This window comes from Oncorhynchus masou, chromosome 21 (genome assembly GCF_036934945.1).
Source record: "Oncorhynchus masou masou isolate Uvic2021 chromosome 21, UVic_Omas_1.1, whole genome shotgun sequence".
Lineage (NCBI taxonomy): Eukaryota > Metazoa > Chordata > Actinopteri > Salmoniformes > Salmonidae > Oncorhynchus > Oncorhynchus masou.
In genome coordinates, this window is record NC_088232.1 from 3877501 (window position 1) to 3897500 (window position 20000).

At 42.0% G+C, this 20000-nt stretch overlaps 1 protein-coding gene across 3 annotated transcripts in view; it reads right to left on the bottom strand.

Moving 5' to 3' along the window:
* LOC135507597 (neuronal membrane glycoprotein M6-a) overlaps nucleotides 1–20000 on the bottom strand; it is an 81958-nt gene that overhangs the window by 56518 nt on the left and 5440 nt on the right. The window contains exon 1 of one of the 3 annotated variants that reach the window (XM_064927135.1): nucleotides 373–884. The exons of 1 other annotated variant lie outside the window; for it this stretch is intronic. In XM_064927135.1, the coding sequence (XP_064783207.1) occupies nucleotides 373–409 (37 nt within the window). In that variant the 5' untranslated portion in view covers nucleotides 410–884. Of the gene's footprint in view, nucleotides 1–372; nucleotides 895–20000 lie in introns of those variants that run through there. One more of the 3 variants, XM_064927137.1, reaches the window with a different exon arrangement.

A 20000-nucleotide genomic window follows, 5' to 3' on the forward strand; every position in this document is an offset into this window, starting at 1 on the left:
TCCCTCCCTCCCTCCCTCCCTCCCTCCCTCCCTCCCTCCATCCTCCCCTCCCTCCACCTTTCAAAACAGCATCGCTCAAATTACAATAAAACCAGCGCAATTCAAATGAGCTCTGAACGATGATGACAATCAATAATAACGAGAAAAAAAATCTCCCAAAAACACTCAAGTAATTACAATCCATGTGTTTCTTTGTCTGCATCAGTAGCTTATTCTCTGCTTGGCAGCATCCAAATACATGTCTGTGTCAAAGAGAGAGTGTGTAACATCGGCATACAGTACATACAGTTGCAGCAGCAGCAGCACAAAGGAAACATGGATTAGCTCCGAGATATTTGCATTTAAAAAAAAAATATATTTTTTACACCGTACCTTTTGAATTCTGTCCTTCTTCCATATTCTCTTCCATTGTGACTGGGTTTGTGTCCACTTCGATTTCAATACACAGAAATTTCACAAAGCCTCTCGGTCAGAAGTGGATAAAGCCTCCTCTCGGCTGGGTGTGTGTACAGTGTGAGTGTATGTTGGGGTGTGTTTTGTCCCCTAGCTGTGAGTTGTGGCGTTGTTGCAGTGAGCAGCTCGTAGGGAAGTCCGCTCTCAGTGTTGTGCCGCCTCTCTCAAACTCTCACTCACACCCCTCCCTCGCTACTCTCTCTGGCACTCACACCCCTCTCTCACTACTCTCTCTGGCACTCACACGCCTCCCTCTCATTCAGCTCTCACACCCGTATCTCTCTCTCTCTCTCTCTCTCCCTCCCTCTCTCAGAGTGCAGCAGCCCCTGGTCTCATTCCTTCTGTTCTTCTGACGATGATCAACTCCTCCTGTCCATTACTAGACACCACAACACCAGGAAGCACACAACTGGACTGGGAGAGGAGAGATCAAACTCCCCTTCCCTTGAAATGTCTTAAGCATAAACATGAATAACCATGTTTTTGAAGGAAGGGGTGTGAAGGAAAGACTGAGTCCTGGAGGAATTCAAGGAGAAACTCTGCTTCCCTGTGAGTTTCTTTAAATGGAAATTGGGAACAATACTGCTGAACTGGAACGACAGAATAGGAGGAATGGGCTCGCTACAAGGAGAAAGACGTAAGCAGGTGTTCAGCCATAAAAACAAGGGATTGAGGGTTTGTATAAGACGCAGGATGGTGGAAGCAGCAGCAGCCCGGCACACTGTGAGCAGATGGAGGGGTGTAACCAGCCCAACAGCCACTCTCCCTCTCACTCTCCTCCCCCACCAAACACCCCTGTTTTTTTAGAGTAAATGGAAGAGCCCGCCAGTCAGCCTGTGGATAAGTTATGCTGCACTGACTAGTGAAAGGTAGAGGATAGATGTTTTTTTCATTGCTGTGTCGGGCTTAGATGACAGTATGTCTGTGTGTTGCCACAACGATATATACGGTGCTATGGCTCTCAAGGAACCCTTTTCTCAATGACAAATAGCGAACACGCACAATCGCACACATGCAGGCGCACACACACATACACTCTAGTGATAGGGGGAAAAAAACGATACAATTACACATCGCAATATTATTTTGGACAATATTATATCGATACTTTGACTCCAAGTATTGATGAGACTTTTTTGTTGTTGCTAGCGCTAGTCGGCTGTACCTGCGCCAAAACTCTGGTATTTTTCCACCTTGTTCTCCACCTTCTTCTTCAAAAGTGAGCCAACATGTTTTCAGCATGTTTATTTCCATGACTGATCCATGGACTCCCCTGTCTCTCTGCAGCAGTCATAATAGTGAGCAATATGTTTGGACCATCAAATCACAATAAAATCGCAATATCAAATCCCAATACATATAGAATGGTGAGAATCACAATACATATAGAATGATGAGAATCACAGTACATATAGAATGATGAGAATCACAGTACATATAGAATGATGAGAATCACAATACATATAGAATGGTGAGAATCACAGTACATATAGAATGATGAGAATCACAATACATATAGAATGGTGAGAATCACAGTACATACAGAATTATGAGAATCACAGTACATACAGAATGGTGAGAATCACAGTACATATAGAATGGTGAGAATCACAGTACATACAGAATTATGAGAATCACAGTACATACAGAATGGTGAGAATCACAGTACATATAGAATGGTGAGAATCACAATACATATAGAATGATGAGAATCACAGTACATATAGAATGAAGATAATCACAGTACATATAGAATGATGAGAATCACAGTACATATAGAATGGTGAGAATCACAATACATATAGAATGGTGAGAATCACAATACATATAGAATGATGAGAATGAAAGTACATATAGAATGATGAGAATCACAGTACATATAGAATGATGAGAATCACAGTACATATAGAATGATGAGAATCACAGTACATATAGAATGATGAGAATCACAATACATATAGAATGGTGAGAATCACAGTACATATAGAATGATGAGAATCACAATACATATAGAATGGTGAGAATCACAGTACATACAGAATTATGAGAATCACAGTACATACAGAATGGTGAGAATCACAGTACATATAGAATGGTGAGAATCACAGTACATACAGAATTATGAGAATCACAGTACATACAGAATGGTGAGAATCACAGTACATATAGAATGGTGAGAATCACAGTACATATAGAATGGTGAGAATAACAATACATATAGAATGGTGAGAATCACAATACATATAGAATGATGAGAATCACAGTACATATAGAATGAAGATAATCACAGTACATATAGAATGATGAGAATCACAGTACATATAGAATGGTGAGAATCACAGTACATATAGAATGGTGAGAATCACAATACATATAGAATGGTGAGAATCACAATACATATAGAATGATGAGAATGAAAGTACATATAGAATGATGAGAATCACAGTACATATAGAATGATGAGAATCACAGTACATATAGAATGATGAGAATCACAGTACATATAGAATGGTGAGAATCACAGTACATATAGAACGATGAGAATCACAGTACATATAGAATGGTGATAATCACAATACATATAGAATGGTGAGAATCACAATACATATAGAATGGTGAGAATCACAATAAATAAAGAATGATGCGAAACACAATGCATATAGAATGGTGAGAATCACAGTACATATAGAATGATGAGAATCACAGTACATATAGAATGGTGAGAATCACAGTACATATAGAATGGTGAGAATCACAATACATATAGAATGGTGAGAATCACAATACATATAGAATGATGAGAATGAAAGTACATATAGAATTATGAGAATCACAGTACATATAGAATGGTGAGAATCACAGTACATATAGAATGGTGAGAATCACAGTACATATAGAATGGTGAGAATCACAGTACATATAGAATGATGAGAATCACAGTACATATAGAATGGTGAGAATCACAGTACATATAGAATGGTGAGAATCGCAATACATATAGAATGGTGAGAATCACAATACATATAGAATGGTGAGAATCACAGTACATTTAGAATGGTGAGAATCACAATACATATAGAATGGTGAGAATCACAATACATATAGAATGGTGAGAATCACAGTACATATAGAATGGTGATAATCACAATGCATATAGAATGGTGAGAGTCACAATACATATAGAATGGTGAGAGTCACAATACATATAGAATGGTAAGAATCACAATACATAAAGAATGGTGAGAATCACAATACATAAAGAATGATGAGAATCACAATACATATAGAATGGTGAGAATCACAATACATATAGAATGGTGAGAATCACAATACATATAGAATGATAAGAATGAAAGTACATATAGAATGATGAGAATCACAGTACATATAGAATGGTGAGAATCACAATACATATAGAATGGTGAGAATCACAATACATATAGAATGATGAGAATCACAATACATATAGAATGGAGAGAATCACAGTACATATAGAATGGAGAGAATCACAGTACATATAGAATGGTGAGAATCACAGTACATATAGAATGGTGAGAATCACAATACATATAGAATGGTGAGAATCACAATACATACAGAATGATGAGAATCACAGTACATATAGAATGATGAGAATCACAGTACATATAGAATGATGAGAATCACAGTACATATAGAATGATGAGAATCACAGTACATATAGAATGGTGAGAATCACAATACATATAGAATGATGAGAATCACAGTACATATAGAATGGTGAGAATCACAATACATATAGAATGGTGAGAATCACAATACATATAGAATGATAAGAATCACAGTACATATAGAATGGTGAGAATCACAGTACATATAGAATGGTGAGAATCACAGGACATATAGAATGGTGAGAATAACAATACATATAGAATGGTGAGAATCACAATACATATAGAATGATGAGAATCACAGTACATATAGAATGAAGATAATCACAGTACATATAGAATGATGAGAATCACAGTACATATAGAATGGTGAGAATCACAGTACATATAGAATGGTGAGAATCACAATACATATAGAATGGTGAGAATCACAATACATATAGAATGATGAGAATGAAAGTACATATAGAATGATGAGAATCACAGTACATATAGAATGATGAGAATCACAGTACATATAGAATGATGAGAATCACAGTACATATAGAATGGTGAGAATCACAGTACATATAGAACGATGAGAATCACAGTACATATAGAATGGTGATAATCACAATACATATAGAATGGTGAGAATCACAATACATATAGAATGGTGAGAATCACAATAAATAAAGAATAATGAGAAACACAATGCATATAGAATGGTGAGAATCACAATACATATAGAATGGTGAGAATGAAAGTACATATAGAATGATGAGAATCACAGTACATATAGAATGGTGAGAATCACAGTACATATAGAATGGTGAGAATCACAATACATAGAGAATGGTGAGAATCACAATACATATAGAATGATGATGATCACAGTGCATATAGAATGGTGAGAATCACAATACATATAGAATGGTGAGAATCGTAATACATATAGAATGGTGAGAATCGTAATACATATCGGCACCTAAATATCGTGATAATGCTGTATGGTGAGGTCCTTGGCAATTCGCAGCCCTAACACGCACGCACTTCCCCCCCACACACACACACACACACTCACAGTCATTTATAGAGTGACTGATTTAAAGTATAGGGGCTGCTGTAGGGGTTTTACAGGGGAGATCATATACACAAAGAGAACAGAATGACAACGTTTCCTAGGGGTTGTTGTCTTATGTAGCTGGTCTTAAAGCTCTGGGACAGGTTCTCATAGCGCCTCAGGACACGGTCACTCCTGGTTGATCCCTATAGGGTTACAGGGTTGGTGAGGGAAGCAGGGAAGTAATTGTGTTTGAACCCGATGCCCCAGCAGACTATGTTAACCCTCTGAACTAAAGGCTTTAGTCTCAGAGAAGGTTAGTCATCAGACAGGTCCTTCTTGCAAAAGAGATTGTATCTCAATGAGACAAACCGGTATAAAGGTTAAATGAAAACAATCGATCACTGGTTACACCTAGATCGATTTGAGTTGGGTATCTCCACTCTGCTCGGTTCCCCAGCACCCCAGCCAGTACTACTGAGGGCTACTGTCTGTATGAGGCAATGATTGGTTATGGTTGCAGAGTACAATCATGGCTGAACACAGCACTAATCACTCACAATGTTCTGGCCAACACACACACACACACACAATTGCTCTAGTGGAAGATAAGACCTGCAGCCAAATCAATGATTTCTCAATCAATCAACATTAGCAATTGGCGTTAAATGATGACATTAGAATGGTAACAAAGAAACACGTTAAAGGCGACGGCCGGCACATGATGATAAAATGATGATGAAAATACAAATGATGACTCAAGTTCATTATTAAAACACACGCAGACGTAATAAACCAGAGCCGTCTTTCACTGCTGTGTGAATCTGATCCTGTTCATTGTCTATGCTGTCAGCGGCAGTGGCACGTCCACGTAAAGACAAGTGGGAGACCTGAGCACAACTCTGCTCTGGCTGCAGGAACTGAACGGAGGCAGCGGTAACCACGGCGCCCGTCGCTCTGCACGCAGCGGCAGGTACAACAGCCTAGCAACGACAGGCTGCGCGCCTGGCGACGGCGGTGAGACGTGACGTGGCGGCCACCGCCCGAGATGAAAATGATTGGCTGCAGTCAGCGAGGTCATTAACAATGTAGCAGCTATAGAAGCGAGGCCCTTTCACGGCTACTAGATAGGAGCGAAGACGACTCTTTCTCAATTCATCTTTCCTTGCATCGTCTCTGCTCGCCTCCTTCTCAAAATGCTTTGGGGAAGAAAGTCCTCCAATACAATTGAGAAGGAAGAGAGGAGATAGAATGCAAGGGATCATGGAATGACAAAATGAGATTGAGCCACAGACCCCAGAGAAAAGCAGCGCAGCTGATAATAAGCGTGTGCAAGTGTAACCGATGTGAAATGGCTAGCTAGTTAGCGGTGGTGCGCGCTTGTGGTGTTTCAATCGGTGACGTCACTCGCTCTGAGACCTTGAAGTAGTGGTTCCCCTTGCACTGCAAGGGCCGCGGCTTTTGTGGAGCGATGGGTAATGTTTATCTGGGCAAAGGAGGAGGGGGGATGGTCTGAGGGGAGTGTAGAGCTCACGTTGACGAAAGACACTGTAGATAGGAATACGGAGTGGATGTGGAATCAGGCAAGGTTGGGCTTGGGCTGACGGCTGATAGAAGATCTCAGGACTGAATCAGATCGTCTAGATGTAGAAGGCAGATAGTCTAGATATAAACGCGATAGAAGAAATATACTGAAACACATTGATTCAGATACTACAGATACTGGAAGTAAGCCATGTGTTTCTGTGTAGAATTCAAGTGACAGGAATGTAAGTTCAACTGCGCCAATGAACAACAACAGATTAAAACCGTTTTTTTTTTTTTTGTGACACTCACAGTGCAGACGTTTTAGTTTTTTCCCTTTGCTAATTATGCTATGAACCAGCCACTTATCTGGCCATTACTATGCTATTAATGTCTGTAATCTCAGCTACAGGTTTGTTTCTCACGCATACTAATCAGACAATGGAGAGCCGCACCATGACAACCTGAGAGACGGACTGTAATTGGCTAGAATGGCAGAGAGTTTGAGTTTCTGAGAATCTAGGGCCAGGATGGATGACTCATACCACAGGCCTGGACGTAGGCCTGCCCGCACACACTCACTACTGCTTCTATATCACTGGTAAAAACAAGACAATTTTCCAACGACAAAACAATCAAATCTTCTCTACTCTACAAGTTGTACGATAGCCTAGAAAATGTCAGGTCATCATTCTGAATACATGCCATACAGATGAATTATGAATTCATCATTTGGTTAATTGTACATTATTAAACATTGCTTACCTCTAGGACCTAGGTTATTAAATAGCAGCATAATTGTTGTTTTAAATGAGGGCTGTAGAAGGTTGACAAAAAGTACTATGGAGAGACTGCATTGGCTCTAACATGGGTGGAAGACTTCTATGTACAGTTGAATAGTTGTGAGTATGTATGTTACTATGTACTTTAGGATTAATAGTTGTGAGTATGTATGTTACTATGTATTTCAGGATTAATAGTTGTGAGTATGTATGTTACTATGTATTTCAGGATTAATAGTTGTGAGTATGTATGTTACTATGTATTTCAGGATTAATATTTGTGAGTATGTATGTTACTATGTATTTCAGGATTAATAGTTGTGAGTATGTATGTTACTATGTATTTCAGGATTAATAGTTGTGAGTATGTTACTATGTACTTTAGGACTAATAGTTGTGAGTATGTATGTTACTATGTACTTTAGGATTAATAGTTGTGAGTATGTTACTATGTACTTTAAGATTAATAGTTGTGAGTATGTATGTTACTATGTACGTTAGGACTAGTAGTTGTGAGTATGTAAGTCAGCAGTTGATAGGTGGTATAAGGAGATTAGACAGTATGCCTCCTTGTTCCCAATAGCTGCCAACTCTAGGAATCAAACAGATGGTGTGTGTGTGCATACGTGTCTGTGTTCATTTTAGCCCTTTTGTGTATTTGTTGTCATACAATAAAGGTTCAACCACTTTGAAGACCATTGTATGTCCTACATCAGCCTCTCTGACTGAAAATATACAGTAGGCTTAGATAACAGGCTACATTAGACCTGGGGTTTGACCCCACATGTGGATCTGCTGTCATCTCTGCCCACTATATGATCCTGTAGGTAACATGATAACACACCCAGTGGCTATGGATCTGCCTGGCTCTTTCTCTCTCTGTGTGTGTGTGTGTGTGTGTGTGTGTGTGTGTGTGTGTGTGTGTGTGTGTGTGTGTGTGTGTGTGTGTGTGTGTGTGTGTGTGTGTGTGTGTGTGTGTGTGTGTGTGTGTGTGTGTGTGTGTCTACAGTATATTCTGCTCTTCTGATACTCAATACTGAGATCTAAGTTGAGGCAAAATCAAAAACTGACAGTAGTCTACCATATTGTCAATGATCCCATTATTTGACTAACAAAATCAGCCAGCACTTTAAATAGCCTAGTCTCACAACAGTGCAAGTATATCTGGATGTTATTTATTGATCCTGAAAGCAACCAGGTGGTGTGATGGTTGTTGTGGGCGTATCTCTCTGCTTGCTCTGCTACCGACTTCCTATCTCCTAGACACACCACTTCAATCACGCCGTCTCTTTCCAGACTGAGGCAGCTTCTGAATCTATAACAGGCTACAAAAAACACGTCTCTCTTTCTCTCTGACATATTCAAGAGTCCATATATCTAAACATTTCATAGAGAATCGTGTCTTCGTCTAAGCACTCTCCCCTCCACATGCAGAGAGAGAGAGAGAGAGAGAGAGAGAGAGAGAGAGAGAGAGAGAGAGAGAGAGAGAGAGAGAGACCATAGAATTCCCCTAGCAGAGGCCGTTCATTGCTCAAACGGATTGCTGGGAGCAGAGGAGTGTTGAAGTGACAGAATTGGGACTGCCGACCTGCGTAGCCTATCCATTATAGAGAGGCTGTAGTGCTCGACTGGTGCACAGACTAGAGCTAGCACCCCACAGAAAACACAGGCTCAGAGAGACAGACATTTTAGATTCCACAAGCTATTTCCATTGTAAACAACTGATGGTAGATTCTGTGTATGTGTTTGTGTGGGGAAACACAGGCTCACAACATATGGGGCCTGTACAGGGGGGTGAAATGTTTAGGAGTGTTCCGATAAAAATATATTGGGTGTAGAACAGGAATGACTGTCTACGTAGAACAGAATGCAATGTACCTAATCAATTCAGCTCTAGACATTCCATTTCTATCTTCATTTTATTTTGAACGTCCTGGACATTTCAGCAAATCGAATGAACAACGTGAATGTTGCTCGTTCACATGAGAGAGGAAGCAATTAACACAAATATGCAAGCTATTCACAAGCGCAGAAGTGTGTATGTTTACATATTAAAACACTCTTTGGTTGATATGATGAAAATCATGGCGATGCTTCAAAACCATTTGTGAACATAAGAAACTCACCGAATGAATAAACAAAGCATATTTTCTACGATTTTCAGTTAGAATTTTAGTCAGAAGAATCACGACTTGTTATTTAACAGAGAAGTAAGTCAGAGGGCTGTTCTTCAAAGAACCATCATTTCACTTTCAAGACGGAAGATGAAAGATTTCTCCAGTGGTGCCGGGTTGTACTTTTCAGCTCGAGCCGCCACATATATCTGACTACAGTACATGCAGTGAAATGAATATGTCTGCGAGGGCAAAGGCACTGATTTATTCACAGACAAGACAAAGCCATGTCACATGATAGCATGAAGGACGCCAAAGGTACTGGACATTGTCTCCTACGGAGTCTTCACAGTAGCACATAGGGGACTGGTGGGAGGAGCTATAGGAAGACAGGCTCATTGTCATGGCTGGAATGGTGTCAATGGAACGAAGTCAAACATCTGGTTTCCATATGTTTGATTTGCTTGCTACCATAAAATGCATTCCATTCCAGCCTCCTCTGCAGTAGCAGGGTTATATGCATATGTACCGTATGTATACCCTTACATAAATGCATATGTACAGTATGTATACCCTTACATAAATGCATATGTACAGTATGTATACCCTTACATAAATGCATATGTACAGTATGTATACCCTTACATAAATGCATATGTACAGTATGTATACCCTTACATAAATGCATATGTACCGTATGTATACCCTTCCATAAATGCATATGTACAGTATGTATACCCTTACATAAATGCATATGTACAGTATGTATACCCTTACATAAATGCATATGTACAGTATGTATACCCTTACATAAATGCATATGTACAGTATGTATACCCTTACATAAATGCATATGTACAGTATGTATACCCTTACATAAATGCATATGTACAGTATGTATACCCTTACATAAATGCATATGTACAGTATGTATACCCTTACATAAATGCATATGTACCGTATGTATACCCTTCCATAAATGCATATGTACCGTATGTATACCCTTACATAAATGGATATGTACCGTATGTATACCCTTACATAAATGGATATGTACCGTATGTATACCCTTACATAAATGGATATGTACAGTATGTATACCCTTACATAAATGCATATGTACAGTATGTATACCCTTACATAAATGCATATGTACAGTATGTATACCCTTACATAAATGCATATGTACAGTATGTATACCCTTACATAAATGCATATGTACAGTATGTATACCCTTACATAAATGCATATGTACCGTATGTATACCCTTCCATAAATGCATATGTACCGTATGTATACCCTTACATAAATGGATATGTACCGTATGTATACCCTTACATAAATGGATATGTACCGTATGTATACCCTTACATAAATGGATATGTACAGTATGTATACCTTTACATAAATGGATATGTACAGTATGTGTATAACAGGTACTACAAATAGCTTATTTGTTTAAGTGAATTAACACAAACAACCCAATTAATAACTATAAATGCTAACGCAAACAAAATAATTAAAACATGGAAATTGCATTTAAATAGCATCCCTCATCTACTGTATATATAAGTGTATCTCACACCCACTATGAATTGGGTATTCCCATCGGCACTAGCCTAAAGAAAAGGAGGACGGATGGGGGATTCTCCTCTTCTCTAATATACTGTATACTTGTGTGACCTACATACAATGGATTGTGCACCGCCTGAATCTACCTTGGATACTAATCAGCCTGGCTTGGTGTGTGCAAGATAGCCTGGTTAAACCAGACTGAATGCTGCACTCAATGAGGAGGGAGGCGCTCTCATGTAACGGTAATGATTACCAATATCATCAACGTGCATGTGTGTGTTTTTGCGTGTGTGTGTGTGTGTGTGTTTTTGTGTGTGTGTGCGCGCATGTGTGTATGTATGTATGTATGTATGTATGTATGTATGTATGTATGTGTGTGTGTGTGTACACATACAGCTGAAAGTGAATAATAGAGATAATAGAGGAAGATGAAACATCCAAGTCATGTGTTACATATGATCCCTGTCTAGTGACCGACGTGATGAGAAGATGAGCTGTTATTTTTGTCAGCAGACGATGTAGAAGATGATGAGACAGCTGATTGACTAGTGTGTGTGTGTGTGTGTGTGTGTGTGTGTGTGTGTGTGTGTGTGTGTGTGTGTGTGTGTGTGTGTGTGTGTGTGTGTGTTACTCGTGATGTGTTGCTTCACTCAGTGACGGAGGGGGTGATAGGGCTTTTGCTCGCTGCTTCCTTTTTACTAAAGTCTTGCATAATTAGTCAGATGCTCAAATAAATTCTGGGTCCATACGTGTTATGAGAAGAAAGGAGCGGAAGCGGAACGAAGAGCTCCACCCTCTCTCTCTCTGCAAGTTACAGGCCGAATGTCCCCTCCTCTTCCGAAGTTCCAAACACTTACAAAATGGTGAATTGGGACTAATGCAGCTTGTTATCTCACCATCCCGATGTATCATGACAGATTGACTGTACCGTTTGTGTCTACGTGGTCTGTCTACAAGAGATTACAGCAGTGGGTATTGTGCTTGTGAAGCCAAGTTGTAGGTAGGTGAGATTACTATTTACTAACTGTCTACTGTCTGTCAGTCAGTGACGTTAGCCAATAGTGTGACAAATTACCATGCCCAGGCAGTCTCCCCTAAAGGGCTTCATAATGTGCAGAGTAAAGAGAGACGACTTCAATTGACACACATCAGACGACGCAGTGAATGACTATATCTTACAACGGGTAGACCGGAGTCTCGCTGTGAAAAGAAGGGCAACAAACGTCATCAGTCAATCAATCAGTCAACACACTGAACATTGTTATAACGTTCCCTCAATGTCTTACCCGTTCCACTGGTGTGACAGTCAACCAGGCTGCTGAGCAGTGGCTGCCCTACGAGGAGTCCCCCTGTAGTTAGTTCTACCACACGGATGTTCCCATCTGAAGGTTGTACTGTAGGTTCATAATTAGTGATGGTTGTTGATCATACAGTGCTGTCATATAATGTGTCACAGTGTTACAGAGTCAAGTGTGGCTCAGGTGGCAGAGCACGCCGGCAGGGTTGTGGGCTCGGTTCCCGGAGCCACCCATGCGTAAAAACGGATGCACGCCTGACTGTCAGTTGCTTTGGATAAAAGCGTCTGCTAAATGGAATATATTTAATTCTGTTGTTATACGGCCCCGTGTGGCTCAGTTGGGAGAGCATGGTGCTTGCAACGCCAGGGTTGCGGGTTCGTTTCCCGCGGGGGACCAGCATGGGAACAAGTACAAAAACATATTCACTCACTGCGGTAAGTCACTCTGGATACCAGTGCCTTTGAGAATTGCATTTTGCAATAGTCAGTCATCACACCATTATGAACAGTGACAGAGGCTACAGTGGTTGCATCCCGGTTTGAGTAGGACGTGAGAAGGAGCTGGACAGGAATCGGTTTTAAGGCGTCCGTAGAGAGTTAGGCTCTGCAGTCGCGTCTTTAGTAATCGTGACGATATGCTGTTAGAGCACGGTGAATACTGTACGGGCACTGAGAGCTTTTCTGTGTGAACCCTGGCTAGGAGATCAATGTAGCCTATGTACTAAACGTGTGTGTGTGTGTGTGTGTGTGTGTGTGTGTGTGTGTGTGTGTGTGCGTGTTTACACATGCATGCGTGTGTATACCAGTGCTTCCAGCGTCCTGCAGATCTTTCTCAGGACAGTAGAATAGCTGAACGTCAGACCGACCGCCAACTGGCTTCAAAACAACATTGAAAGAAGAGAGGACAACTGGTGTTTCAAAGAAGCATAGAAAGAGAGGTAGAAAAAAGGGAATAGATAGAGGGGGGAAAGGAAGAGAGAGAGAGAGAGAGAGAGAGAGTCAGCAGCCAAGAGGGGAAAAAGTGACAGGCAGATAGCTTGGGAGGAAGATAAGAGGTAGAGAAAGACAGTAGGAGAGAAGGAGAGATGAAAGGTCATGTCAGTGAATGGCCTCAACACTCTAAAGCTCTCAGTCACAGCTCTGAGGTCACATCCACGGGACACAAAACACCAATCCTAGACAGATTCTCTTGGTATGTGTACATGCTGGTCTGCTCGAGTTCGGTCGCCACGGTCGACGGCGACCACGGCGACCGAGAGATCCACTTCCTGGTTTGAGAAGTGAATAACCTCTATTTTTCAGTGACTTCCTCCGGGCACTCCATGAAAACAGGAACTGTCCACGGGATGTCTTGAAGTGGATGATCGCTCTGCTGTGCTGTGTGCAGGCGTCATAAATTGTCACACCAACGCAAAGGCGATTTCGAGATAGCCAAACTCACCTCTCATATCTCATCATATTCGCAGTGGCATTTGGAGAAATTGAAGTCATGCTGAACCACAAGTTGTCCACCATTGGGTTAGTAAAGATGTAATAAACTAATATCAATACCAAACTGGATTTTGCAGTAAAGTCAAAGAGGGGTAATCTATTTATCTTGCAGTCAGTATAACATAATGCAATCTTCCCACGGGTGAATTAAACTCAGTCTGCCATTAAGTGCCATTGACAATATGGATGACAACATGAGTCTGGTAATATGATTTTGACCATTTCTGATGGCATTCTCTTGGCTGCTATAATTCATTGTCCATCGTACAGTACTTAAAAGATATCTTATCATCCCTTATTCCAGGTCCGGGAATAATTCCATTACATATTTTAAGACGACTGCACAAAAGCAGAAGAAAAAAAATCAGGCCAGAGACAGTCGACAGACACTTCTCCTCGAGTGCCCTCCTCATCTCCCCCTCCTTTCTCTGTATCTCCTCTCTCTCTCACTCCTTCGCCTCTCCTCCTCTCCCTCGTGCCATCTCCCCCTCATTGTGCTATTTCCCCCGACCAGTCAGAGCATGCACGCATCGCGGTGCCCAAGGATTCCCCTGGTGTTTAAAATGGCTCTCCGAAAACAGGATTAAAAATTCATTCACTTGTTTTCTTAATTCCCAAATATTTAACCCTCCTCTCTTCACCTCCCTGTTCCCATTCTCTTTACACTGACAAACGACTGACTAGTGTCCTTGTTTTATAAATGGCCCTGTTGAAAAGGACATAGGGATATGTACAGCATAGTCTGTGTGTGTGTGTGTGTGTGTGTGTGTGTGTGTGTGTGTGTGTGTGTGTGTGTGTGTGTGTGTGTGTGTGTGTGTGTGTGTGTGTGTGTGTGTGTGTGTGTGTGTGTGTGTGTGTGTGTGTGTGTGTGTGTGTGTGTGTGTGTGTGTAAAACATGCATTACTCATCCAGCGGGTGAATCTCCCTCCCACTATAGCTGTGACCAACATAAATAAATATTTCAATAAGTAAATATATTAAATAAATAAATGAAGCGTGTTATGACAATGTAATAACACCAACCACAAACAATATTGATATCTACACAGACCCTATCAATCATTCAGTCTCACCTGACCTATCCTATTATTTTAAGCCTACAGTAGGCAATCCACTTTAGATGATGTATCTACTGAAAGCTGTTTCTCCCCTGAACCGGATTCTGCTCTGATTAACCTCAGGATTGTGCCTTTAAAGCATAATTACCCATTTAAATGTTAATTTTAAACCCCTTATCGGGGGAGTTGGGAGAAATGGCCATGCATCTTTTATGCAAAGTAATGTTTGCCTTGTGACGCTGAAGAGAATGGAGCGCGGTGACGTCAGGTGTGAGCCAGCAACATCTGGGTTGTTTTGAAACCAACCTGCTAAGTAACAGCTCCATCATCGCTAGGCCACTGTAGGTCTGGTATCGCCGAGGCAACAGCATGTGACTGTTTGCTCTCAGCATTCGATGTACCAGACATATAGGCGATGTACCAGACACATAGGCGATGTACCAGACATATAGGCGATGTACCAGACACATAGGCGATGTACCAGACACATAGGCGATGTACCAGACACATAGGCGATGTACCAGACACATAGGCGATGTACCAGACATATAGGCGATGTACCAGACACATAGGCGATGTACCAGACATATAGGCGATGTACCAGACACATAGGCGATGTACCACACATAGGCGATGTACCAGACACATAGGCGATGTACCAGACACATAGGCGATGTACCAGACACATAGGTGATGTACCAGACACATAGGCGATGTACCAGACACATAGGCAATGTACCAGACACATAGGCAATGTACCAGACACATAGGCGATGTACCAGACACATAGGCGATGTACCAGACACATAGGCGATGTACCAGACACATAGGCGATGTACCAGACACATAGGCGATGTACCAGACACATAGGCGATGTACCAGACACATAGGCGATGTAACAGACACATAGGCGATGTACCAGACACATAGGCGATGTACCAGACACATAGGCGATGTACCAGACACATAGGCGATGTACCAGACACATAGGCGATGTACCAGACATATAGGCGATGTACCAGACACATAGGCGATGTACCAGACATATAGGCGATGTACCAGACACATAGGCGATGTACCAGACATATAGGCGATGTACCAGACACATAGGCGATGTACCAGACACATAGGCGATGTACCAGACATATAGGCGATGTACCAGACACATAGGCGATGTACCAGACACATAGGCGATGTACCAGACACATAGGCGATGTACCAGACATATAGGCGATGTACCAGACACATAGGCGATGTACCAGACATATAGGCTAAGCGTTTCCTCTTCTGCTTTTTATTTCCTTCAAATCTCGATATATTGGACATTATCTAACCTTTTAGAAGGTCAACTCTGACCTCAAGTTGGTGGAACTCTTCAACAGCCTAAGGTGACTGTGTGCTGGTCAGTCACTGAAACACCTCGAGTAGCACTAGCAGTTTGGCCCTCCTGCAGTTCTAAAAGTTATTGTGTTGGAAATGGAAGGAAAAGTTTCGCGGAGACATTATCCCGCTTCAAACACATAAGGGCCAATTTCCACAACGACAGAGTAGAGTGCGTGCGTGCGTGCGTGCGTGCGTGCGTGCATGTGTGTGTGCGCGTGTGCATGTGTGTGAAAATATAGCTGCTAAGAGGAAGCCATCAAGGTGGTGAGAGAGGCACTAATGCTTTCAGAGACAGAAAGGGAGCTGACTAGGTGAACATATGTACCACGAGAGGGAAAGATGTGTATTTATGACTATTGTATTGAAACCAGAGACTGGGGTTTCTGTGGAGTGAATGTCATTTTCACTATGTGAATTAGCATGTTGAAGTAATGTGATGTATTAAGTTGAGATTGTTGTCCTGTATTTTCACACCACAATAAAAGATGCTACCTGCTTTGATTGAAGCACGCCCAATGTCTAAATATGTATTGTCTGTGTCTGGGTTTAATACAGTACCTGAGCCTGGCACTACAACAGCTACGAGATGAGAGGAAGAGGAAGAAAGAGTGAAACAGCTAAGATGGAGGATGGAGGGATGGAGGAGTGAAACAACGAAGATGGAGGATGGAGGGATGGAGGAGTGAAACGTGAAGATGGAGGGATGGAGGAGTGAAACAACGAAGATGGAGGATGGTGGGACGGGAGGGATGGGAGCTCATATCACAGTCCGATGTCATGGCTATGACCTAGGCCCAAATTGCACACTATTCCCTATACTACTCCCTATATAGTGCCCTATGGGCCCTGGTCAAAAGAAGTGCCCTATAAATGGAATAGGGTGCCATTTGGGACTGGGACATACATACAGACAATGCTCCAGAAAGCTTCTCATGTGTGATGCACAAGGTAGTGCACAAGGCATTTCAAGGTAATGCATTTGGCATTTCTAGACTCAGGGACATTCAATACGATTATATTAAATGACGTTTGGGCTGTGTTAGGAGATTGTGTGTATCCGAGAAGGATGGTGTTTTGTGTAGTATGTGTATTAGAGCGCTATGGCTGCAGGCTGTGGTTGACTTGACGGTCTGCCCCACCCATGACCTGGATAACAGCTATACTGTGATATTATAGAAGGAGAGGACAGAGAGTGGGGAAGGGGCAGGGCTATATCAGTGAGGGAATCCTCTCCTCTCTACTCCTCTCCACTCCTCTCTTTTCCTCTCCTCTCTTTTCCTCTCTTTTCCGCTCCTCACCTCTCCTCTCTTTTCCTCTCCTCCCCTCTCTTTTCCTCTCCTCTCCTCTCTTCACCTCTCCTCTCTTTTCCTCTCCTCTCCTCTCTTTTCCTCTCCTCTCCTCTCTTTTCCTCTCCTCTCTTTTCCGCTCCTCTCCTCTCTTTTCCGCTCCTCTCCTCTCTTTTCTTCTCCTCTCTTTTCCTCTCCTCTCCTCTCCTCTCTTTTCCTCTCCTCTCTTTTCCTCTCCTCTCATTTCCTCTCCTCTCTTTTCCTCTCTTTTCCGCTCCTCACCTATCCTCTCTTTTCCGCTCCTCACCTCTCCTCTCTTTACTCTCCTCTCTTTTCCTCTCCTCTCCTCTCCTCTCTTTTTCTCTCTTTTCCGCTCCTCTCCTCTCTTTTCCTCTCCTCTCTTTCCCTCTCCTCTCCTCTATTTTCCTCTCCTCTCCTCTATTTTCCTCTCCTCTCCTCTCTTTTCCTCTCCTCTCCTCTCTTTTCCTCTCCTCTCCTCTCTTTTCCGCTCCTCTCCTCTCTTTTCCGCTCCTCTCCTCTCTTTTCCTCTCCTCTCCTCTCTTTTCCTCTCCTCTCCTCTCTTTTCCGCTCCTCTCCTCTCTTTTCCGCTCCTCTCCTCTCTGTTCCTCTCCTCTCCTCTCCTATAGCCACCAGTGACATGGGAATGTCCTTTCTGTGTGCATTTAGTGGAAGCTCTGACATGAATAATGACTACTGTGAATGTCCTCATGTGGATGTCATGTGCACACGCACACACACACACACACACACACACACACACACACACACACCTTTGCCAAGTCATTAGATGGTGGTGAACACAAGGAGGAAGAAAAGGACTAAAGGAATTAGCTGATCGCAGACTCTCGGCTTGGTATTACTCGGTAACCATGGCAACGCACTCTGGTAGAAATGCATTGTCTGCCGGTGAAGAAAAATACGCACAAAACACCTGTTAGAATCTACCTGACTTCTATACTTCTGAAACGCTCAAACAGGCACATCTCCATGTTAGGACTATGGTAACCTGCCGAGGAACACACTGAGCATGCCCTGCATGTGTCTAAGTACCAGGCTCATAATAAGCATACAAGGCAGTCAGAGAGAGTCCAAGGCTACGCTACAATAGACTGCAGGAATCAATACAGGCCTGTTGAGAGCAACTCCATTACGAGGTGAATGAATGGAAGGAAGAAAGGAATAGAAAACAGAGCTAACGAGAGAAGAAGAATACATTTCCTGCCCAATTCTTATTTGACAGGACATACGTCTGTAAAAGAAGGATTAGCGTAATTTGTGTGTTTTACTGTCTATGTCTTCGCTCAGAAAGAGACACGCAGTTAATCTGACAACAAAACACTATCTTCTCAGATTTTTTTTTACGTTTTACACATAGTACTTAATGTATTGTGATATATGGGGAAGAAATTCTAACTCATAACAATAGTTTCCATCCCATTTTCCAGCACAACCCGTATGAGGACTTCATGTCTTATTTGGGTTAGTCCTAAAATGTTATATAAGCATGTTATGATTACCCAGAATGCCCACTGTTGAAGCTCTGTGGGGGGTCTGAAGGTTGGGGTTCACCTCTACCTGTACCCACCACTGTGCACGCACACACACAGTATGTGTCCCCTTCCTTCATGTAATATTGAAGGGATGAGAACGGACGAGGCTGTCTAAACCTTGGATCACGGTACCTCTTTCATTACAGTAGATATAAAGAGCAACTCAAGCCCCTACATAATGTGTGTGTGTGTGTGTGTGTGTGTGTGTGTGTGTGTGTGTGTGTGTGTGTGTGTGTGTGTGTGTGTGTGTGTGTGTGTGTGTGTGGCGTATTGTAACTTTGCACAATACACAAAAAAAAGTGGTCTGAGGCTGTTGAAATGTACAATACAGAGGCCATAAAGTTTTCCCCATCGCCCGCCTCAACTTTAACGCAGTCTACCTCCCTCCTCTCCCCCAGTCTGTCTGACCCGGTCTACATCTAATGCCAGCCCGTCTCAGCTCAGCACACATTCTCCTGCAGAGAAGGTTTCTTCTTCTTCTTTAAGTACCCATTGTGTGATGAAAACGGGAGGTCAAAGGGCAATTGTGTCATAAGGGAACTGAATTCCATTCCAGAGGGGATTGAGTTTGGACACAGAGTTCTGAGAGCCTTGGCAACAGTGAAGTGCACTTGCTAGAGCCGCTAAACACACTTAGCTGGTCTGCTACACTTAAGGGCACTCAACAAGTGTACAACTGGGGGGTTCACTACAGTACACTGCTGCACTACAGATATGAACAACAAAATGTGTTCCTCTTTTACAGTAACACCTGAGGGAATAGACAGGAACAGA